Raw genomic sequence first — 25,407 nt, 5'->3', positions numbered from 1 at the left:
GTCCGCATCCACCACTCTCTACGCGTTGCTTTATCCCCACATCCAAGTCGAGGTGAAGTGCTTCATGTGGCCCCCACTTAATATCGTGTTATAATGGAGTTATTGTTAGTAATAGGTTCATTTTGCATCATACATTGTTCAATAGCAAACGCAGACACTTTTATTTTGAAAGTCTGTGAAACCTATCATTCATCTATCAACTGTTGTGATATAATTTTAGTTTTTCAGAGTAGGTACTCAGTGGCCCCAAGGTCATTTGAGTTTGAGAACCCTGGCACATGAGCATGATTCACATTTATTAGAGGAACCCCCCCCGAAATGATTATTGTTGGTATATTTAGCAACAAGAAGCTAACAAAACACAACATATGTGCTGCAAATATGCACAGCGTGAGCAAATACACAATCACCAGGAAAATCAATATAAAATACATTTGTTCTAGTCGTGTTTTTGTGTCTCTTGGAAAAGCTTTATTTGTGCTACAAGGTGTAACATGTTTATATAATAGTTTGTGTGTGTGTGTGTGTGTGTGTGAGAGAGAGAGTAACTGCATTTGCACAAAATGCATTTGTCTGTGTATTTATTATTTTTCTGAATTTTACAAAACAATTACAAGCATATTATGCATTTACTCTATCAACCTCTCCAGGGCTGAACAATTCATCATCGTCAGGTCACAGCTATTGCCAAATTCCAAAGGCTAACACTTTAATAATTATAATTCTATTTTTGATTGTTTTATGTTCATTAGTGTAGAAAACAACTCATATCTTTAAGTTCTCATCCTTGCATTAGAGTAGAGTATAGAGTTAATGTTTTGGTTAACTCTATAACTCAAAACATTGAACTGAAGCGTGACTGAAGTTGTGTTACAAATCAAATGGAAATGAGAGAAAAATCCCAAATAGATATTTAACATAAATCGTTAAAGGACGTGGATTATCAATGGGTTCCCGCACTGACTAGTTATTAACCGTCTACTCTCTCCTCCTGTCTGTAGGACTCTGAGATTCTGAACACCGCGGTGCTCACTGGGAAGACGGTGGCGGTCCCAGTGAAGGTGGTGACGGTCGGAATCGACGCCTCAGTCACTGACGTCTCGGACGCGGTCGAGTGTCGCTCGACGGATGAGGACGTGGTCAAGGTAACCAAAGAGACATATTTAAATATTGATTAGCTAATGCTTCTCTTAAAGAATGACTTCACTTTTAGGAATATCGTCTAGTAGATTTTATAAACATGGCCACAGATAATTGTTTTCTTCTAGTTGGCAGTTGAAAGTAGCTCAAGGTTTGCGGCTTGGGTGAAAATCAATAAACTGTTATTAAACAAGTGTTAAAAATGTGACGGATGAAAGAGTTCAGCACGTCATTGCGAATCTTCATGAAAGCATGAAAGTGTGTGTTTGATATGCAGTAACTGCTCCTCAGGTTTTCCATTATTTTTATTCAAAGAAAGAAAATGTTATAGTGTTTTTCCAGTGACTTTGTCCTCCAGTGAAAATAGAGGCGCTCTTGACCACAATCCCAGATCACTGATAATCTGTTCAGAGTTTAGGTGAAAAGCCAGAGCGGGGGAGAAAAAAACAAAAATCACATACTGTATATCTGCGGTTTTCAGATCTAAGTGGCTTAGATCCTGCTCTGTATCTCCAAACAGCATCCTGCTGTGCCAAGGGCTTCTTCCAATCATGTTCCCCGTCTGAACCTGTCAACATCAGACAGCAGAGCAGGATACAGCAAACCAAAGTCAAATAATGTACACTAAAGCCCAGTTATGAATGTTTTTTTTCACCACTTGTTCATGTGGTGTGATGTATGAGTCAGGGGTAGCGCTGTATATTAAGCCGTGGAAATGAAAGCCACAGCGATTAGTGCTTCTCCTAATCATAGCCTGCAATCATGTATGTAAACATAGCTAATTTGTCTCATTTTAACCTGGGGAATCAGTGATAAGTAAACACAGAGTGACATTCAACCTGAGTCATGAATGACTGCGCTCATAAATATTATTATTTACTTATTTAGAGCTGCAGCTAACGATTCTTTTCATAATCGATTCATCTGTCGATCGTTTGGTCCATAAAATATCAGAAAACCGGTGTTCGTCAAACCTGGAAATGATGATGTTCTCAAATGCCAGAGCAAAGAAATTAAGAAAATACTCACATTTGAGAAGCTTAAATTATCGAAAATCTTTAGTAATCTATTAATAATCAATTAATCGATTAATTGTTTCAGCTCTAGTCTTATTAATACCTGAGGTCACATGTTTTTTCTTAAAAAAAAAGAAGGAAATATTACCCGACATGTTTTGGTATAAACAAGGCTCAGCCCTCCTAAGGTGATTTGCTTTGGGTGAATTTGGCTCGGACCTAATTCACTTATCACAACTTCACGTGTAGCAGCGAAAGAGTGCAAATAAAATAAACTTAGAGCGACTCTATACAAGATTTTATGTTAACCATGAATCATGTCACTGTTTCCGTGTATTAGTATTGGACGTAATTGTCTCCAAGATGCATTGTGATGCAGACCTGAGCGATTCCGCATCGACGCGGCCACAGCACATCATCAGTTACGGCCACATTCCGTCCCCGCTTGATTTCGCACCCTGACTACCGAGACATTGTTTCGGGGTGTAACGTTTCAATGTCTTTTGTAAATGAATGTTTTTATTCATGTTTAAGTTCATATTTAGAGCAACCTGCTCACTCTGACTGATGAAAGTCGCCTTGAGTATTTATATTGAACATTTAAGGTGCCATGTGACAAGGGAATTGCAACTGAATCAAATCATGAGACTGGGGAAGAGTGCACAGCCCTACCAAGCTTCTCTCGATTCATTATTTTTAGATATATAACCCAGACTTTACCGCTGTCAGTAATGAATACCACCAAACAACACAAAAATAATTATCAGCTACGCAGCAATTTCCAGCAGCTGAAAAGACAGACATTCCCCTCGGGATTCGGGGAAGACCAAAAATAGATTTAAATGAGAATGAATACTTGGCTCGTGTTATTTCTGTGTACCTGTGCATGTAGCTGGAAGTGTCAAAATGCAGCAATTCATATAGAATCTGTCATGTACATAAACTGGTAGGTTTCAGTGTGTCTGTAAGTTTGATTCTGGGCTTTTTTAATGAGATGGTCTAAACCTTTGTATGATTGTATTTTGGTCATCTTTTTTTTTTTTTACTCACATTGAAAACAGCAATTATCTTCAATTTATCCATGAATCGTGACTCATGTCCGTGCTTCACATGGGCTTTTACCTGTTTTCTCGTGCGTGTACGTAGCCGTGTCTCAATCCAAGGGCTGGATCCTCCCAAGTGTGGAATTCGTCGTCGGGAAGTTGTCACAATGTGTCACAGCACAGTGGCGTGGGGCCGTCCCAGTTGTCACATGACTCGTCGGCTCCTTTGAGCGCGGATGACAAATGCGGCTGATGTCTCCTGACAGAGTCATCGCCTCCGCCGGCTGTGCACTCGCGAGGATCCAGCCCTTGGATTGAGACACAAGCTTGTGTGCATGTTTGATTGAGAGACACGTAGGCGGATCCTGGGAGCTGATTTGGTCCTGCACAGGAGGTTCCAGTTTAGTTTCATCCCAGCTGCAGTGGACATTCTTGAGCCTCACAGGCTTCAACCTCAGAAATGGTTTGTGTAATGTGTTGTTGGTGGTTTACTGAGACGTTGGTAAGAGGGGAGTCTCCTCATTCTTGTTGTGATCAGGTTTTTTCCCCCCGAGGCCCGGTCATAACAGTTACCCTCATGCTGAAGTGATTGGTGCAGCTTCTGCTGAGTCTGAGCAGCGTAATTGCTTCTGTCAAGTCGCCTCGCGCGTACAAGCGAGAGACAGGTTCACTCCACCTTCATGTACCCGTCTCCCAGTGCTCATATCTGCTGTGGATTGCATCTGTCTGGTGGGTTGTTAATTTCCTTGCCTGGATCCAGAGACAGCCGTAATGTCCTCTCTAAGCATTCTCCTGTTAGCCGCCTAATGTGTTTGATTAATGTGGCGGTGGATCCTCTTCGACGCACGTGCAACTCACAGAGGGTCTCGCTTTTTTTCCATACCTGCTGGGAGCGTGTATGAGGGGTTCAAACGGTTTGCTGAGTAAGTTTGGACGTGTTCAGACATTGATTTGGAGCTATGTTGGCCAATAATTCAACACAGCAGTAAAAATGTAAGCACATCAGCTTAATGTGTTTTTGATGGCTGGATATCAGCTGACTTATTTTCCATAATTGTTCCTGTTTCGGTTGTTTGGGAATAGATTGAGGAAAATGCGAGCAGGCAGGTTCCCTGTTATAATACATCCCAGCAGCATTCACACAAATGAAGACAAACTGGTTTATTTTTGATGAGAACAACCTGAGAGGTTAAACGGCAGCAACGTTTTTATTGATGATTCCTCTCACCGTTGGCCGTCATCAGTGGGGAAACAGAGCCCACTGCAACTCCAATGTTTGTGCGGACAAGGTTGCCGAGTCTCCTCTGAGAAAAGTCTGAGATGAAGTGGGTTTTCAAAGGCATTCCAGTCTCAACGGAGTGAGAGAGAAGAACAATAAGGTGCAGATAAGGAGCAGACGTTCCTCTGACGTCTTTATCAGTTCAAGCGCACTCACACACTGGGAACAATGATGGAGCCCAATCTGCTCCATGACTGGCTGCAGCCTGGGGAGAGACCACCCCACAGAGACGTTCAGACGCTTCATTAAGCAACGCTGTCATTCCTCGTTATGTTTCAGTGTCGTGCAGCTCCAGTGTGTGTGATTGAGGTACGACTACGACTGCTTTTTATTGACTGTTCCACCACATGGCAAATATCTATTGATCCTGTATGCAGGGGGAATGCAGTGCATGCAACTTTCTCTTTCTGACGGGTTTTTTTAGGGATTCTTCTCTGGCTCAGATGAGTTCAGAGGCTCATGTTTGTTTGCTCTTGGGCAGAAGATGTTGTTTCAAAAATCTGCCCATGTGTTACACATCACGGATACAAAGAGTACTAATTACTTGAGTGAAAGCAAATTAAAGTGCATTACATAAAAGCGGATTGCTCCAAAGTTAGAAAGATAAATGAAGTCCACAGCGTGCACTGCCTGGTGTTGAATTTCACTTTCAGGCAATTCTCAATGTCTCGTTTGGAAAATGCTCTACTTTTGACTTTACTTGCATGGTTTTTAGGCGAAAGTTTTAATAAAAGGGACAAGGCTTCAGCCTCCAGCACTTTCTCTGCAGCTACTCTGCCCTTTCCTCCTCCTTCATTGGTTTATGCACCGGATTCACATGGTTGGGGCCTTTCTTCTTTGTTTGTGCAAGCTTTCACTTCAAAACACGTTCATCTCCCACTGGTTTGCCCCTATGGCTTTCATTTAAAAGTCATTTAAACTATACCAGTGGGTAGTATATACAATTTTCTGGTAAACCAGCTGAAACATTCCCACTGTGACTTAGTATTTGTATTTTCTTGGACTTTTTTATGGCACTAAAAAAAGATGACGTTGAAGGCAAATTATACAAAAACTATAATTTTGTGCTAGTGTGCAACATGTTTTACCTTTTTTATCCAGTATAAAGCAAATGCAGAATTCTCCGGATCTCTTCTGCTGTCTTCACCCCAGAGGGGATTTGAAGTCAAATATATATAAAGATACGAAATGTGTAGAAGATGTCCTGCCGTGACTTCATGATGAATGGCTGTTTATGGTTTCATTGCTGCTGTGGGGGGAAAAAAAAGGGTTCAAAAATATCTGTCGCTCGATCAGGGGCCGACGGTAGCTCAGTGGTAGAGCGAGTCGTCTTTCAAATGGAAGGTTGTGGTTTCGATGCCGATGTGTCCGTGAGGCAAGGCATTTGAAATATGTGCTGTCTGAATGAGCCATTTCAAATTCATTGTAGGGTGAAATGATTTAGATTCTCAGATATCTGATATCATTGTAAAATTAAATGCTTGCAATTTAATTCAGAGCTGGATATGGATGTTTTATGTGTGCATATGTATGTGTGTGTGTATATAGGTAGGTACACACACGTGCATACAGTTAGTCATTGGCATCAAAAATGTAGGAAATGGCATTAAAAATGTTTGAAATGGCATTAAGAAAATTGGAAATTGCATTAAAGATATTTGCAATGGCATTAAAAATGTTTGAAATGGCATTAAAGACTTTGAAATTACATTAAAAATGTTTGCAATGGCATTAAAAAAATTTGAAATTACATTAAAAATGTTTGAAATGGCATTAAAAATATTTGCAATGCCATTAAAAATATTTGCAATGCCATTAAAAATGTTTGAAATGGAATTAAAGACTTTGAAATAACATTAAAATTATTAACAATGGCATTAAAAATGTTTGAAATTAAATTAAAAATGTTTGAAATGGCATTAAAAATGTTTGAAATGGCATTAAAAATATTTGCAATGCCATTAAAAATATTTGCAATGCCATTAAAAATGTTTGAAATGGAATTAAAGACTTTGAAATAACATTAAAAATATTAACAATGGCATTAAAACATTTTGAAATTAAATTAAAAATGTTTGCAATGGCATTAAAATGTTTGAAATGCCATTAAAAAGCAATAAATTAGATTTGCTGGTACCTGCAGAAACCCTGATTTAACTCGACATTGCTCCTGACGGTTGTGCCGGCAGCGTGTGACTGGGTATGATGGATGAAACTGTCGTGTAAAGCAGCTCTGAGTGGTCATCAAAAGCGCTATATAAATACAGACCGTTTATTATCGTGGTAGTGGTCGGATTTACAAAATAAAAAACCTCAATTTAAGATGTACTGATTAATTATCACTGTGGCGTGCATGTGCAGGAGAGCAAGAGGGAGAGAGATGGATTCTCCTCTCAAAGTCGCTGTTTTTGAAGTTCATCATAAAGAGTTTATAAAGAGACGGAGACGGGATTCTGGATGTTAGTCAAATAAAGGAAGAAAAAAGAAAAAGCATAGGGGGCTTCAAAGAGCAGCAACAAGAAGATGTTTCTTTCTATAACACAAAATTAGCACACGTCATTTTGTGAAACTGCTTTGAGTTTGGTCATTTTTACCAACAGACAACTGCTCCTCTTACTGGTTTCCATCGGTCGGCTCCTCTTTTAGCTGTAAGCTGAACTATAATCGAAGAGCAGACCCCGACCTGTTTTCCGTGAGGTTCAAAGATGTTCTCGCTGCTGCCCTCCTCCCTCCTCCCTCCTCCCTCCTCCTTTCCTGAGTTCCGTGCACATATAGACGCTTTCATCTTGCTCAGAAGAGTTAGAGTTAGAGGAATAGCACATCAGTAGAAAACCTCCGAAATGTAAGGGTCCCTAATCAACTTGGCCGGGCCTGGACGGCAGTGGACGCTTCGCGGTGTGTTGCACTGTGCGATGTACTGTGTAGTCATTTGGTGCAACAGTTAGACCAGCTCACCCTTAACTCTCCCTCTCTTTCTCCTTCCCCCTCCTCCCACGCAGGTGTCAGACAGGTGTGACTACGTTTTTGTCAACGGAAAGGAGATGAAGGGCAAGGTGAAGATGATGGTGAACTTCACCTACGGATATCTCGGCGCGCAGCTGGAGCTGAACGTATGGATCCCTCGGCTCCCCCTCCAGATCGAGGTGTCTGACACGGAGCTCAGCCAGATCAAAGGGTGGAGGGTTCCCATCGTGGCCCCCAGTCAGAGGTACAGTACCACACACACACACACACACACACACACGTGTTCTGCTCCTTTATATAACGGAATTCTCCAGACATCACTGGGTGCTGAAACAGCCACAGCGGACATTATTCCGAACAAGCAAAAGAACAACATATTTAGGTTAATTATTAGCCTTGGAGTTTGTAAAAAAAAAAAAAAAAAGAGAGAAATTTGGCATCCAGATTCACAGTTCATCAGTTTAGGATGAAACTAGGGGAGGGTGAGACTCGCCAAGGCCCCTAACTACATGTCTTACTGTGAGTCCAATGCATTTTCACAGCAATAACTCACACTTTTTATGTGAGTTCTGTTCCCATTAAGTTCCCCTTAACTGCCAACTGGGAAGCGGCATAATCTGGATGCCAACTTCATGAATTCAGATGGTGAAGAGACCAGTTGCCTGACATATTGCCCGGTTTATATGCTGCCATTTACGTCAGTCAACGGATGGTGAGCGGCTCCGCTTCCTGCCAGAATGACAACGCTTTGGTTGCCTGACGTCAGCCACTGGAGCGTCATTAGACCAGAAGTATAAATGAGTATAAAATTAGATGTTCTAATGTGATTATTTACAAAAAAAAAAGTTAAGGTCAAAATAATGAAACTTGTGCTGAAATAACCTCAGGGCTATCAGGAGACTTTGGGTTGTTGTTAATGTTATTATTCCATCTTTGTATGCTGCGTCCAGGCTCTTTCAAGCAATACTACCAGACCTGACTGAGGGAGTGTTTGTTTGTATTCAGCAGCAGCAGCACAGGGGGGGCGGAGACAAGAAGTACTTATCACATCAAGGATTTTCTTTGTGTTTTTTGTCAACACAAGGTGGAAACACTGCTATGGTGAGAAACAGAGAGTGTTATTCAACTCAGGTTTGAATGCAACAAACATTTTTGCTTTATATTTAAAAGTTGCGTACGGTCTTTTCTCCATATTTGTTTAAGAGGGGAACCACTAGCGTTTATTACAGATGATGTATTTCATTTCAGCCATGGCTGCCTTGGATAACATAGTGATTTGACAGGGGACTGAACACCACTCCACCGCTCTCTCGCTGATTTCAGTCTTGCTGACAGTTCTTGGCTGATAACAAAATGGCTGACCTGTGCAATACGGCTTGTCATTAGGACTGGCTTAAGGTGGCCTGTCATTGCCCCTCTTAATCATCAGCAGGACAGAACATTATTAGAGCAGTCTGGAGGTCAGCCCTCTCCCCCCGGGGCCTCATCACCAGTCTGCCAACGCCGCTGCACAATGCTACTCTGCAACTGTTGAAATCCATCAATTGACAGAGCAGCTATCAGCCTACCTGCGGTGATTACGTGTGGAAAAATGTTAAGGCTGGACTCACAGTCATCCCACACACCAGTGTGGCCACTCTAATTACCCCGGCTTCCTTTTTGCTTTGAGTGACAGAGGTGCAGTGTTCGACTGATGCCACGGCTTGTCGAGGACGCCGCTTTCCCAGCTGTGCGCGGCTATGCCTTTATCAACGGGGACAGCCACATTGTTTTGTCAGAGTTGACGCCAGCCTGACTGCTGATGGGCGGCAGAGAGCTGTGTTGCTCTCTGTCTTCTGTCTGTTTTGTTTATCAGGGGATAACAGGCACGGCCTTGCAGAAGTTTGCACTATGCGTTTTGGAGCGAGTGGGCACTGGTCCACTGTCCATGAGCCGAAGAGGAGCTGTGCCAGTGCGCAACAATAGCGAGTGGTTTCCTCTGGCAGCCAGAATAAAAAGTCATGGGCATACTGAGGGGGAAAAGAGACGGGAAATAACGAGACATCAGGCACGTTAGTGGAATACTTGCAAAAGTACTCCTTACACAGTTTTTGAGTGACGCTGTTTCTGCACCCTACCTCTTCTCGCTTTAAGTCCTGTCAAAGCTGGGACAAGATAAGCCTTCGTAGACAGCAAACCTAGGTGTAGGCAAAGCATTCAGGCGTACAGCACACATTTAACACTTCTTCAAGATATGTGCATTGATATCCCTTCTCGTCCTTGGTTTATCGTGCTTTAAAAATACTCGAGCAGTTACATTTTATGACTCCGTTTGAGTGTGTGTAGTGCGTACGCTGAGTGTCCTCTTACCGTGCACAGCTGTACTTGAAATTCCTTATCGGATACAAACACGACAAAAAACCTACCAACCATTGTCGAGCTTCCTTATTTAGAAGCAGCGGCGTCTATTTCTGTCCACATGACCTTTGTCGTGTTCTTTCAGCGGAAGAAAATGCAGCGTAATTCCAAAACAAACGTAGCAGATGATCCACAGGGTACAACAAAAATAAGCACGGCGCACACATTAATATGCAACATCTCCTCTGAAGTCAGACCCAGGCTTGAAAGTGAATGAACCGGGGGGAAAAAATTGCTTTGTGAAGCAGGGTGTTCTGTGTGCTGAATGTGATTTGTTTATTAGATTAACCCTAGATTAAATTTTGAGATGGATGTGCAAGCATTGGAATATCAGATTTATACCAGAGATAAATTGGTTGGATTTTTACTGTCGGTTTGTTTACTCCTGAACCCACTCCGTCTGTCTAATACCAGCATGAATAAATGCCCTTATAAATATAGTGGTTAAACAGTGATTCAGTGAATAGCCAGTGCATATTGTTTGTCAGTTCGTCGGCTGTGAAATAACAAAAAAACTAATTCTGTTTGCACTCGCAGGGAAAAAACAATCACATTCACAATATGATCCTGAAATCTGACTTTGGTTAGAAATGTTTAATTACAAGCAATGGAATAATCAGGAGACGCGGACTGAAAGCAATAACTGTTTTTTCCATCTGCATTTAATACGGAAACAATTGGCGAGAGTGTGAGCAGCAGTTTCAAAGGAAAATATAAGCTCGATTACAAATTCATGATTCACAAGGTTTGTTTGTTTTTTGTCTGCATGCAAATATCCATGCCGGCCATTAATAAGCCACAGTGGACGAACTACATCTATATTTGTCAAATATTATTGCACATGAAGAATTTATATAAGTACATATAAGACAAGAAAAAAAATCAGTGCAGGAGGAAACCAATGCATGAGTACGACGGCGTATTAGGGCCAAGTATGAAAAAATAAGGAGGGGGGAATATTTCGAGAAAAAAGTTGCATATATATGAGATTAAAAGTAGCAAATCTAGGAGAAAAAGTCGCAGATTAGTCTGGGATTGCAGTAGTCACAGATTTATGAGACTAAAAGTAGCAAATCTACGAGAAAAAAACTCGCAAATTTATGAGATTTAAATTGGCAAATCTAAGAAAAAGTCGCAGATTAGTCTGCGATTGTAGTAGTCGCAGATTTATGAGATTAAAAGTAGTAAATCTAGGATAAAAAAACTCGCACATTTTTGAGATTTAAATTGGCAAATCTACGAGAAGATAAAGTCGCAGATTAGTCTGCGATTGTAGTAGTCGCAGATTTATGAGGTTTAAAAGTAGCAAGTCTACGAGAAGATAAAATTGCAGATTTATGAGATTGAAAGTAGTAAATCTACGGGGAACAAAACTCGCAAATTTATGAGATTTAAATTGGCAAATCTACGAGAAAAAGTCGCAGATTAGTCTGGGATTGCAGTAGTCGCAGATTTATGAGATTTAAAAGTAGCAAATCTTGGATAAAAAAACTCGCAAATTTATGAGATTTAAATTGGCAAATCTACCAGAAGATAAATTCGCAGATTAGTCTGCGATTGTAGTAGTCGCAGATTTATGAGATTTAAAAGTAGCAAAACTACGAGAAGATAAAGTTGCAGATTTGTGAGATTGAAAGTGGCAAATGTACGAGAAAAAAGTAGCAGATTTATGAGGAAAAAAAAGATGGAAAAAGCTGGTTCGCAGGTGGCCTGCTTGGTTGCTCTTTTGTGTGAGCACAATCTGACGCTGTCTGTGGTGCTGAAAATGTCCACTATGACTTTATGTTCTCGTAGATTTGCCACTTTTAATCTCATAAATCTGCGAGTTTTTTCTCGAAATATTACCCCCCTCCCCTGGGTCCGTATTTTATTTATTTTTTTTCATACTTGGCCCTAATAACTAAAACAGGGTTATTGTGAGGCTAAATCCTAGACAGTTTACTGTAGACCATGACACATTCAAACCTAAAATCCAGTCAACCTAACCTGCATGTCTTTTGACTGTGTGAGGAAGCCTGAATACCCAGAGGAATATACACTATGACAAACCTTCTTCGTTTTACAATCAATGAAGATCATCAAAAATAACATGTAGACAATTGAAATTAAAGTCTGTGTGTAATTAAATGTTCAATGTATACCTAATATTTTATTTTAAAATAAGTGTAGGGCCACAGGACAGTGACTGAGGGGCCGCGAGTTTGAGACCCCTGGATAAAGGTCATGTTTGACTACTGACGATTTAGCAGTGATCTAACCATACACACACACACACACAGTCTTAAAGACTGTCTGAATAATGAAAATATAGCTTTATTTTAACATGTTGCATGTTCAGTCTTGCATTAATACAGAAACGTGAACATTTCAGAGACCCAACAAGGTATGAATGGCAAAATATCCATGTAATAAATTAGAAGTGGGGATCATTGGGTGTGATCCTGAATTTGTCAATCCTACAATGTCCAAATTCTGTGAATGGTTGTCAGTTGGACGGCCCTTCACTCTTAATCTCACTGTACTTAACAGCCCACATCTATATTCCCACCACTTCACATGCACTCAGATTTCTCAGGGGATTCAGACAGAAATAGACGAGCAGAGCGGGTAATGGCACGAGAAACTGTTAAAAGACCATTCAATTACTTTCTTCTCCCATTTGTCAAGACCACAACCTTTGCTGTTGTGTATTTGTGTGCGAGCGAGAACGAGAGACAGCAGATGATGCTCAGATGGAGTGGCAGATGTTTAATCTACTGTACTGTATGACACAATGCACAAGCATCCCAAATCTGTGTCCCAGGCTGAAGAGCTGTACCAGCTTTTACTCTCTTCGATCACGAGTTTTGGGTTTGCTTTCTCAACATCGCAAAGTGTTTTTATTTAAAAACAAACCACACACACAGTGACGGGCCAAAATGTGATGACGTTGCAGTGATATTGTAACAATTAAATCCCAGTTTGTCATACTCGGAGCAATATTATCAGTGAGAAAGCGCCGAACCTCGGGTAGTTGATTTGTTGCCAACAGTAATAAAAACTACATTTGCCAGCAAAAGAGCAATCAGGGAGGCTATTAAGTGCAGCAGTAAGGAGGTTTGTGCTCATCGAAAATCCAGACCTGGTGCTCCTAAATGCGGAATGAGAGTCACTAAGAGGGGGAAATGGTAGCCATATGCTAGACTGTTAATTACTGGTTCCTTGTCAGGTAAACATCCCCATGTACGAGGTCCACCGCTGCATGTGATTACATCTGACAGAGTTTTGGTTTTAAATGCCATAAAACACACACTCTGAGCCGCACAGAAGACAGAGCACAGCTGCGGCTAATGGGAATCTCACAAGCTTTGCAGGAAGTGTATTTAAATGTTTCTGACCTGGTGTTAAATGAAGCATCTGGGAATAACCGCAGATTAGCCGGAGGAGGGAAATGAATGTGTGTATGAAAATTCATGGAAGTCCACATGGTCGTTGTCAGGAAAGTCATTAGGATCAAAGGATTTAATTCTCGGGACTTCCTCTTTCTTGCCTTCTCAGGTCCACGAGGGACAGCGAGGATGAGGACGATGAAGACAGAAGAGGACGGAGCTGCGCCCTGCAGTACCAGCGCACCATGGTTCGAGTGCTGACCTACTTTGTGGCCGAGTCGGCTGATCCTCGAGGCCAGATGAGCTTCATGCTCGGCAGCGACTGGCAGGTGGACATCACGGAGCTGGTGTGGGACTTCCTGAAGGTCGAGGATCCTCAAATAGCACAGCTACTGGACAGGAGGATTCTGATGGGAATCGACACAGGGATGACCACCATCCAGGTAAGACCATCCATTAGCTTTGGAAGGGGGAATAGAGAAATGAATGTAAAGGCCAGTGATTGTGCGAGATTAAGGAAGAGGAGATGGTTTGGCAGACTATCATTCACCAGTGTGGGATTATCATGGAAAGTGTTGTCTCAATTGGTTCCACTGTGCATTTGTACTTTATGGGGAGAGTTTTGGTGTTAAAACACACAGAAAACAACCATCGGGGGTTTGCACCGAGGCTTTTTTAGTGACAAACAAATAGAAATACAGATTTCTGTGGATCTTGAAAGATTTTGGTTAATGTAAGTACACTATTTGACAAAATGCACTGTATATAAAATCTGTTTTGATGTTTTAGATTCATCTACAACATCTATAGTTAACTTTGACTTGTTACCCATTCAGTTGAACTGTTGACTTGTTTCATTGTCTGAATGCTTGTCTTTTATGGAACTAATGTGGCCATTATTGTCAGATCCCAGCTACCACCGTGGTCAATTCAGTGTCGTCATAATCCATAGGAATTATAGCTAGATCTGTATTTACGACCCAAAAGCCTCTTTTCTAACGTCTCTTTACCTCGGTGAACGTTCTCAAAGATCTCAGGCTCCAAATAAGTAGGTCATTGCTGTCTCGTGGAAGTGGCACAGTTTACACATGTGCTGTCGTACTAATGTTTCAGTGGCGCCAGTGCTTTCTGTCGCCTTTCACTTTCCCATCAAGGCATTGTGAAAACAAAGAATTTTGGATAAAAAGTCACTCATACAGCAAAATAATTTAGAAAGGGGCGTTGGGAAATGTTTTATTGCAGTATGTGGAAGAGCCTGTTGTGCTCCATATGTCACAGGGTCAGTAGTTGCTGTTATAAGGTAATAATTCAGTGAGTTTCAGTGAAAGGAGGGGCTATTGGACATCATCACATGGCACATGGTCCACTGCAGTATGGTTGAGGGTACTGGAGTTTCTGTCCTGCTGATGATGAGTTGTTTGAAGCCAAGTGTGAGAATCACTCAAACACTGGAAAGACACAGATTGACTGGATAATTATCACTCTCACAGACGTCAATATGAGACTTCTGTGAGAGCGGTCACAAGGACTCAAATCAGTGGCAGCTGGTGAAATCTTTTAGTGTAATTCCTCCCTCTGTCTTTCGTTTGCTGCTTTATGGCGACATTTGACTGGTTCTTTAAGCCAAAGCTTTTTATTTTGCATTTATTATTGCATTATAGTGTTTGGTGCTTCTTTTTCCACGATGAAATCAGCAACTAAGCGCTGGTTAAGTTAGCACAGCTTACGTAGAAGCTGACGCGACTGTGCGCGCACTGTACGTATCGTCCGTGCAAGCATCAGTGCGTATGATGACATCCCGGAGCACATAGAAATGGATTGTAGGGTCCAAAATTTGAAAAAAAAAAAGAAGAATCTCTATTTTCAATCTGACTGAAATCGCCCCAAAGGGGTGGGACTACTGTTTTTGGGACACTCAGGCTGCTGATTGGACAATAATATTAAGACTTAGATCTTTTTTCATGTGGCTTAAGGAGGGCGGTGCACTATCGCCCACTATGGCCAGGTTTCATGGTATACTGTGGCATTTAAAGGTGAAGGTATCCAAACTACTACAATCTTCTGTCATACTAGTGCCTATATGGTATAAGCTGTTTCTACTTACTCATCAGAACGATGATTTAATGAGGAAAGGAAGAGAAATGCTACCTTGACACTGTGATGCTATGATATTTGTGTTGAAGGTCTTCCGGCTAAATGCCACGCAGACTGTGAAAAACATGAGCGGTTGTCTCATATAGTTACACATACTGTACCTCTCCGAGCATACATCATCAACACAGTAAGACTACCTGAGTGCCTCTCTTCTATAGAACTGCAATTAATCAAAGGAAATGGATTCTTACATACAGGAGGTATAGGACGGAATGGCAATCGGAGGTGGAGTTTGATTGATCTCATAGAGTGCGTTAAAGTGTGTGCAGTTGTGAGTCTTGTATGGAATGTTTAAAAATACATTTTTCCATAATCAAGTGGAACCCGTTCATTTACGTTTCAGTGAAGTCATATTTTTGTTTTCCACTTGCTGCGGATCTTTTGTCACTTAAGTGCCATGATCGCCGAAGTTGATGGAGTTTCTATATGTGGCGTGCACTTTCCTCTCTGTCGCCGTGGTTACTGTCGTTGCTGATTTCTCCCGGGGAAAACCTCCCCCAAGCCTTGATGTTAAGAACAGGAAATGAAAAAGTTTCTAAAAGTGAGCACGGCAGTAATTGATCATATCAGAATGTCACAGGTTATGACAGTCAGGTTATTTGAGAGGAATATTGTGGCATGAATTCAAAATCCTTCAGTGTTTCCTTTAATGCTGGAATCTGTAATCCCTTTATCGCTTTTTCTCCTTTCTGCCTCCCAGGTGTTATCCCCTTTGTCAGACTCAATTCTGGCAGAGAAGACTGTTACAGTGGTGGATGACAAAGTCACCATCACAGAGCTGGGGGTTCAGCTGGTGACTGGGCTCTCCATGAGCCTGCAGCTCAGTCCAGGAAGCAACAGAGCCATCGTGGCTACCACGACCACACAAGAGGTGCTGCAGAGCCCCAAGCAGGTCAGGATACTGTAATACCAACCGCATACGGGAAAGGGAACTTCTCCTTCATGTTGAGTTATTCTTCATTTGATGAATGACACGTACGTATGTGTATATATACATATATTTTACGCGCTACTAGCGGCGTTAGCGCAAACCCATTTTAACGGCGTCAATTCTTTTAGCGCGAGATTAACGTTCTTTTTGGCCGACCAAACTTTTAGTAGTTTTTTTCACATGCTGCAACAACTAGTAACGTTAGAAAAGCTAAAAAAAAACACTACAACACCACGACGGGTGGCTGCACACACTTGTTTGGCCAAAGAGTAGTAAGCTAGCGCTTGCACAATGGCTAGCGCTGTGCGCTTCTCCGTATCCAAGCGCAGCCTGGATCGCTTCTCGACGCACTTACCAACCAAGCTGGCAGACCCCCGAACCGTAGTAAGGAGACCACCGAAGACCGCTAGCTCCTTTAGCTCGGATTAGCTCGTTACAGCAACAGCACATTAAACCACGGGACTCCGTCTGGCTTTATTCACACTCTGCAGGCTGATACACAGCCTCTCTTATTATTGTGCGGCTCTCACAATAAGAGGAATAACTCAAAATGACAGAGATATTGTCTCAATAAAAAAAACATTTGCACAAAGGAAGCCGATCCACTGTTCTATGTTGATAAGAGCATTAAAATGAGCAAAAAATAATGGGACAAAAAGGAATCAAGGTACATCTAGAATAGATAAAAATGTGCGATTAATCGCGAGTTAACGATGACACTAATGCGATTAATCGCGATTAAATATTTGAATCGTTTGACAGCACTTATTTATACATGCATTTCTTTCCGTTTCCATTTCTTACTACAGTATCATTGAGTGACTGAATAAGCAATATTGCAACCAAAGAAAGCTGTGAGTTTGCACAGGCTCGTGTACACGTCTATTTATTTGTCCCACACCGTCACTAACCCTCTTAAATCCACGGCTTGAAAGCCAGAGTGTGACAGAGTGTGTTTCCTTTGCCAACTTGTGGGGATGAGAGCTCAGTGGCAGATAATGCAAAAGCAGCACTGCAGCCTCTGTCGCTACTAAAATGTGACTTGAAGCCCAAACTTGGCGGCGCCGCTTCCCTTTCTCATTTGTCCTGGCGACTCTCGTTGTGACCTCTTTGATCTGCCATCGAGCTCTTTCACGTCTTTAAACCGATCCTTTGCATCTCGCTCATTTGCCAACTTCCTCCGAGTTAGTGGGAGACACTTATCTGCTCTATCTCCACATGCAGATAAAGAGAATGGAGCTCTGCTGCACTGTAAGCCCTCTGGTGTCAGTAATTAGGGGCGTTGGCAGACCACTTTGAGGTTCTACTTGTGTGCCTTTGGAGATTTGTTCTTCAGCAACATTGAAATAAAACATTTAAAACTGGTGTGAGAAGGCCTCAAGATGCCCACTGTATGGCAAATCTTCATGCACACAATGTGCAATGTCCCTGTGTGATCTTTCTCTCTTTCTCCCCTATCGCTTTAATCTGTATCCTTCTTATCGCAGACGGAATGGACACTGAATTAGCGCTGCCACGCCCCCCCCCTGTCAGCTTGAAATTGGATTTGCAACGTCTTGTACTGTTAGACCGTTCCATATATAGGATATTCAATCTGTATGTTGCATTGACAAATAAATATTCACTCACTTCTGTACACTCCTCAGGCTTAGGCTTAGGGGTCGGGGTTAGGGGTTAACCTGAAACCAGACAGTCAATAAGCTGTACCCACCCAGCAACGATTACTTACAGCTGTATTATTTCAGAACGAACGCATTCAAAACAAATGTATATTTTCTTATCTTCCAAAACACACCATGTTGTTTGTTTCCCCTCTCCTCCTAAATTGTTATACCGTGTGTGTTTGCATGCATCGGTGTTTCCACAGGAGGCCTTGATCAGCGCCTGGCTGCAGTTCAGCGACGGCTCGTCTGCTCCCCTGGACCTGTACAACTCGGACTTCTTTGTGCTGACAGCCACCTCCCTCGATGAGGAAGTGGTAACCGTGCAGCAGGACCCCTCGTGGAAGTGGCCCGTTATCGTGACGGAAGCAGAGGGCCAGGGACTTCTGGTGCGGGTGGAGATGACCGTCTGTGAGGCCTGTCAGAAGTTCAAGCGGCGGAGCATCCTGGCGGCGGGTAACTGTAACATCAGGGTGAAGTTTGGTCACGGTGACAGCTCAAAGAGCGGGAGCAGTGACTACAGCCCTGACGGGGATGACATGGACAACAGAGGCAGGGTTTCCCCCTCCCAGGACAGGACCTACTATTATGGCAGCTCCATTTCGGACGTGGAGGACGGGGTGTTGAGGCGAGCCACAACCACGAGAAGTGCAATAATGCGCCGACCCAGTGGGGACAAACTCTCGGACGACGGCAACCAGAACGTGCCAGTGGACTTTGCCGACCTCCCCGCACAAGTGGACCTGCCCCGTGGCCGCAACATGGACGATGACCTCGTCCAGACGGCTCGCGGGCTTACAGACCTGGAGATTGGCATGTACGCCCTGCTGGGGGTCTTTTGCCTCGCCATCCTGGTCTTTCTCATCAACTGCATCTCCTACACTCTGAAGTACCGCCAGAAAGAGCTCTCCATTGAGGGACAGGAGAGCATGAACCATGCTCACGACTGGGTCTGGTTGGGGAACGAGACGGAGCTGCTGGAGAGCCAAACCAGTCTGTCGCCACAGCGGGAGGAGCAGACCTCCATGATCGACTCGGGCAGCGGCCTCGAGGAGGGCAGCCATTTGTTGAACGGCGGCTTCGCCCAGAAGAACGTGCAGGGCCAAGTGCACCGTATGGCAGACACGGGGGGCTGCATAGCCAGGGACAGCAAAGGAGACTCACCCACCACCAAGAGGAAGCGCGTCAAGTTCACCACGTTCACCACCGTCCCCTTGGACAGTAGCTACCCCACCGTTAACACACTGACTAGAAGCCACAGCCAGGACATTAAGTGGGTGTGCCAAGACATGGAGCTGGGAGACTCCAAAGAGTTACGCAATTACATGGAAAGGTTAAATGACAGTGCTTTGAAAGAGGCGGCATAATGTACTATTGTGTGCACTTGTAACAAACTCACCCATATGCCTTTCAAAGGAAAGTGGTCTGGACAGGAATATGGACACCTGACTGGGTGAAAGAATAAGAGACGGACTGCCAAAGGTTTAGGAAGACTGCTGACGAAGCACTAATGAAAAACACATTGTCGATCAGATGATTCTCTTTTTATTACTACAGGGTTTAGCTAGACTTTAAGTGACGATCCCAGGACTCTACAGCGACTGTGACCTGTTATATTCAGACGTGTAGATTTAAAAAAAAAAAAAAGAGAAGAACATAACATGACTAGATATACAGTTCGTTTTCGAATGTGTGTGTGCTCATTAAATGGTTTTGGAATTTTTGTAACATTTTTGGATTTTAATTTCTTACGTCGGATCCCTATTGTGTGGGAGGAGTTTCCGGAGAGGCCAAAGTAAGTCGAGAGGAATATCTGCATGACACTGGGTCAAATAAAAAAGGCACAACACTCCGGGTCGTTCTCATCCTCGTTTATATGTCACGTGACCTGTTGTGTATATAGCAAACGGTCTCCAAAGCATTGTATTGTTGCTCTGTATATTGTATTTTCATAACATTTAAGGAATACACAACAATGTCAAGAGCCTGTATCATCCTTTATTGACCACAACCTCATGAGGCGGTTCATTCCTCATGTCCGGGGGGTGAGCTGAGGAGTGTGGGGGCCAAGTATCGCAAGTATTTTATGAGATGCAATTTACCCACAAGCCTCAATGCAGTATATTACCCTTTTAATGCTTTCCAGTGGAAGGGAGGCGGTGGCCTTTAATACTCTCATCCCATCTATTAGAACACCTAACACGATGGCCCGTGTGTGGAGGGGCGTTTGAATAAATGGCTACACAACATTCGTACGGTGCCATTTCTTCTGCCACCTGTGAGCGTTGAAGGAAATGCCAATTAAGGTCTCGTTAACGTCCGTGTCCAACAGCCCACAGGGGGAGCTGCGTGATGGACAAGCTGATATCCTTTTTCTTTTTTTTGTCTCTTTGGAATTGTGCAGATACAACGCAAGATAATCAGGCAAGGTGGGACATGTTTTCTTCTTAGGAGCAGGTTATTTATTAGTCAGATGACTGCACCGACAATAATCGCCTCTGAAAACTTCCCAAACGAAGCCCAGACGGCTGAAAATGGCATTTTGCTCAGTGAACAATATTATTATCACAGTGGTGTCGGTTGATTGCGTTTTGTTTTGTTTTATTGTTTTCCATCAGGCAGTGAATTTCTCCCATTATTTAACCGTTGGTGCAGTGTGGGTAAGATTGTTCATCAGCATTGTTGTAGTTTTAGGAAAAGGGACGGCGAGATACTTTAGCGAAATGTTGGTACCTGGAGTGTCATTATGGTTGCCAGTCAGATTAGCTCGGTTAAGTGAGCCCTTTAGAAGGATTAGTGGCCTTTTTTACGTATAATTAGTTAAGTAGTGCTGGTGCTGGTCAACTGCATGCTGAGCCAGAATTATGAATGAATTGTGACAAAACATGAAAGATATCCAGCCACGATTGGTAATAAGATTAAAAAAAAACACCACTTCTTAACCGTGTAAAGCCTGACACAAAAAAAACCCAGAAAATTGTAAACATTTTGTTTTTTTATTAAACATTGTAACAACATTTTTTTGCTGTATCATTTTCTTTGAGATATTTTTGTATATCATTTGATACGTTGGACGTTCTTTGTGTTTTTGTTGTCACCTTACGCTCCTCACAGTATTTCAATGCACTTTCTTTTTCTCCCTTCTTCTCATCTTTTTGACGTCGAAAAATACAAACTACAACTATTAGGATTTCAGAGGAATTGTGACTGTGAAAATACACAAAATGTATTTTAAAATGGTCATTTCCGTCAATAAAAAGAAAACCTCACTGCCTGCAGTGGTGTGATGGTCCACTAGGGGGCAGAATACAGGTATCAGGTCACGTACGGTGATTTTATCATTCTTCCTCTGTTTGGTCTGAGTGACGTAACAATATCTGTGTACTACACCCTTTTTCTTACAATGGGCTCAGTCAAGCAATACTATCAGACCTGACTTAGGGAGCATTTTTGTGTATACAGCAGCAGCAACTCACCACCAGCTTTATCCCAATTCACTTCTGAAACTAGTTGGTTTTTTTTCCATTTCCAGTCATTGAAGTAAAATGTCTTCACGTAAAATAAATCACTTCCTGTGTGCAGCGTGGAATTGTCACACCAGCGATCTAAACTCTGCTAAAGGGATTTTTTTATATATATATTTTAAGTTTTAAATTCACCTGTTAAACTTATTTAAACTGCATGAAGTGGTTAGAGTGCCGTTATTTCCTGTCTGTAGTCTGTTTAGTGAAAGAAAAAAGAAAAAGACTTGGCTTGTAAATTACACACAGGGAGAAGAAAAACTCCTCACACCTTTGCCTGTTTTCCTGCTCTGTCCTGAAACCGCCGTCTCCTGTGAGATCCGTGGCTTTCAGCAGTTGGTGCAGGGTCTGTGCCGCGTGCCGCGTGCTGGGTCTGCGGAGACTACGCTCAGCCCGTGGACTGTGAAGGACGAGGGGATGCGGCGTAGTTCTATGTCTGGGAGGGATTTATCTGTCAGCCACATGGGGCATGATTGATGGAGGAACCTGTGTAATTAAAACACCACAGCGACTCTTTCTGCGGCCACTGTCGGTGGCTCCAGCCTCTTCAGGTAGGAACAGCAGCTCATCCCATTAAAGACCCACCGTCTCCACCCCCATGGGCTCTGGCTTTAGATGTCTCCATGCCTGCTGGGATGTGGCACAGCACATATAATGACTATTCACTTCCATTCATGGAATATGCTTAGATTCATTTATGTTGGCCTTCAAGTCTTGACTTTCCAAAAAGGAAAAGAATAAAATTCTCCCCAGGTCTCCATCTTAAATGGATTTTTAATTAAATTGATGATGTGAGACCAATAAACGTTCACCAATGGCTTGCTTTGCTTCCCCCGGGGGGGTCCCAAAATGCCAGTATCTATATTTGCAAATGCTAAATGATTATTTTCTGCTTGATTTATGTCGCTTCCTTTGAATTTATTCTAAAGTCAGTTTCCAGCGACTAATCACGCGGCAACGCGCCGCTGCAGAGGAACGAAGGCGCATGCGACAAGGTCAGCATGACTTTCCACTTTTTACCAATTTCTCCAGCAGGAGCCACGGGGCCCCGAAGACAGTGCTGCTGCTCATAAACAAAACCCTTGTGCCAAATCCGTGACTTATAAAAACACACTCAAGCGAGGTAACGTTTGTCGGCCTCTCGATTGATGACACTACCACAACCCAATCCCTCTGCTTTAGTCTATATTTTATTAATAAACTCAATGGAAACGTCAAAATATATGATGTGTCAATATTTTCTGACTGTCCACGTCTATACGTTCATTTATTGTGGACTATTTTTCAGCTGCAGATGAAAAGGTTTCATGTTGATGTTGTTGTTTGCACCAGATATTAGAAAACTCAAAAGACCAATGTGCATCTAGTCTGGTCAAGAGGGAAAAGTGCTTATTTTAATATGGAATGGTGTATACTACACAATAAAAATGTATTGACTTATGATGCACAAAAACAGAAATAAATGATACATTTAATAATAAATAAATGTGTTATTGTTAAGACTATAAATACACTACCTCGCTGCCTCAGCCACACACGCTGTGTTTAAGGGAAAGAAGAGGTTGTTGGAATCTGTTAAATAAAAACCAACCAGATTTGATTCCCGCAAGGTCATGTGACCACAAGCGCATTTACACGTTTGAAATCCTTGAAAATCCTTGAGTTTGAATGTTTTCAGGGTTCTGAGTAAATAGCTCACTTATTAGCACTTTGGTTCATTGAATATTGTTATTCACAAGCAGTTGAACAGGTGTACCTAATAAAGTGGCTGGTGATTGTGAATGTGTTTTCATTTTGTTTTCGCCATAATTCTATTTTGAAATTAGAAATAAACGGTGGATTAAAGTGGATTATACCGCCTCGTTTAATGAGACAAAAATAATAAACACTGAGTTTGAGGAAACTGTTATAAACTGAATTAAAATTAATAGTGTTTGATTTTGTTGGGGGGCACTATCTGCCCTGGACCAGCGAAGCGCAGGGCTGCAGCACATCTGACACTTTTCTTTTACTTCCTGCAGGAAAACAGTAGCAGGTCAGAGGTCGACCGAGATACACCTGGCAAGAATGGCAGTGTGGCCCGGAGAGATTCATCTTGATACCTGCACTGTTTTATGGGAGGCGAGTCCCATTCTGAACAAATAAGAAGCACTAAACTGCAGCGCCTGCACATAACAACCCAGGGGTGACGCCATAAATACAGATAGATGTACACAGTTAAAAGCATTTTACGGCTGCTTATTTCACAGATTATCCATCTAAACGGACATCCTCGCCCATGTTATGCCTAGTGCCACGGAAAACACTATTTCAGGCGACGGGCAGGCCTGCACATTTTGTGCTACAGGAGATTGTGTTTCCTTTCCGTATCTTACGTCCTCGTCAGAAACACCTTGTTCAACATTGTCACATGTGAACTGGCTCCAGGACGTCTCTGCCGTCAATGAGCGCTCAAGTAAGATAATGAGGTCTATGTTAATGTGAAGGATTCGTCCGCCTGGTCATTCCCTCGCTGACGTCGTGTCTGAATTAGCTTATCTTAATTAGCATGCATGATATTTCCTAATCCTCCAATTACTGGGGGAACATCTTAGGGAGCATCTTTCCACTTGCTCATTACACAGGTAACACTCGAACACTGTGAGGATTATGCTAACACTGCCACATGCCCCTGAAAGAGAAAATCACATCAGATGTGAAGCAGACTAATTGTTTCATGCTGAGCATGGGGAATAGTCTTAATCAAGCAATAAATAACAACAACAATAATAATAATGATAATAACAATAGACATTGACATACACACACAGGCTTAATTAATGTTAAGTCTTACAAAATAAACCCCCAGCTGTGCAAGGATGACTCCACCTACATTGAGTAGGTACTATTTTTGAAGTGGAATCCAACCTGTGCCGTGCCGTGCCGTGCCGAACAATGTCAAAATGTAGATCAGTTAAAAATCCTTAACAATCCTAAAAACGTGGGTTAATCTCCAACAATTACCAGGCAAATGTCTAAAAAGAAATGCGTGGCATCATAATGACTAAAACACATCCCCCTATTACTGTAGAACTTTTACTGTGAAAGTTTTAGTTCTGATGATGCAGGAGGTGTAACGTCATGGATGTCATGTTTCAAGGAGACTATGTGTACAGACCATTTCATAAAAGTTCATCCAGTGGATGAGTTGCAGAAAGAAAAGAACCTTGCAAATACATTCTGTCAAATTGCAAATGTACTTTAGAACTGCAATAATAATAATAAATTATAAATGCAGGACAGGCTTTCTCACCAAGGTACTGGTGTTTGCTTACATCCTGGTCAATATATCAACTTAAAATATTACAAGGCCAGCACAAAACTATATATCTCAGTATTATTGCCTCCATAACCACTTCAGTGTGTCAGAAATGGTTCTGTCGACATGAGAAACAAGCCACCACACGAGAATTATGGCCTGGAGGTGTTGTGTTGGTTTCAGACATCAAGCTGTCTGCTCAGTCACGGGTCTGTGAGCTATCTGACCAAATTAAAGAGGAAAAAACCCTTCACATGCGTCATGGCCCGCGAGGCCTTAACGTTACAAATATGATCTGTGATGACATGTTGATTTCAATCTTTGTCTGATGAAACTCACTCAAAATATGCTGCCTTCCATGGTGGGAATACAAAAGGAGACTATACACAGTATCTGTGCGTCTGCAGACTATGTCTGTTTGCAGACGGAGGTTGTAGTTTTTAAAAAGTTCAATTTACCATGACAGCTAAAAAATCATTTTGGACGACATACTAACCTATGATTTTTTTGTGACATTTTGGACAACATACTATACTATGACATTTTTGTCACATTTTGGACGACATACTATACTATGACATTTTTGTCAGAATTTGGACCACATACTATACTATGACTTTTTGACTGATTTTGGA

General features: G+C 42.2%; 1 protein-coding gene across 1 annotated transcript in view; it reads left to right on the top strand.

The window, feature by feature from the left end:
• Positions 1-19,937, top strand: part of si:dkeyp-14d3.1 (transmembrane protein 132C) — a 136,685-nt gene extending 116,748 nt beyond the window's left edge. The window contains exons 5-9 of the mRNA XM_044027168.1: positions 1,002-1,145; positions 7,478-7,686; positions 13,377-13,650; positions 16,062-16,253; positions 18,160-19,937. Of these exons, the coding sequence (XP_043883103.1) occupies positions 1,002-1,145; positions 7,478-7,686; positions 13,377-13,650; positions 16,062-16,253; positions 18,160-19,320 (1,980 nt within the window). The 3' untranslated portion in view covers positions 19,321-19,937. The remainder of the gene's footprint in view (positions 1-1,001; positions 1,146-7,477; positions 7,687-13,376; positions 13,651-16,061; positions 16,254-18,159) is intronic.
• The last annotated feature ends 5,470 nt before the right edge of the window (positions 19,938-25,407 follow it).

This window comes from Solea senegalensis, linkage group LG5 (assembly GCF_019176455.1).
Source record: "Solea senegalensis isolate Sse05_10M linkage group LG5, IFAPA_SoseM_1, whole genome shotgun sequence".
NCBI lineage: Eukaryota > Metazoa > Chordata > Actinopteri > Pleuronectiformes > Soleidae > Solea > Solea senegalensis.
The sequence above is the reverse complement of the archived record's forward strand: the minus strand, read 5'-3'. Positions and strand labels throughout refer to the sequence as shown.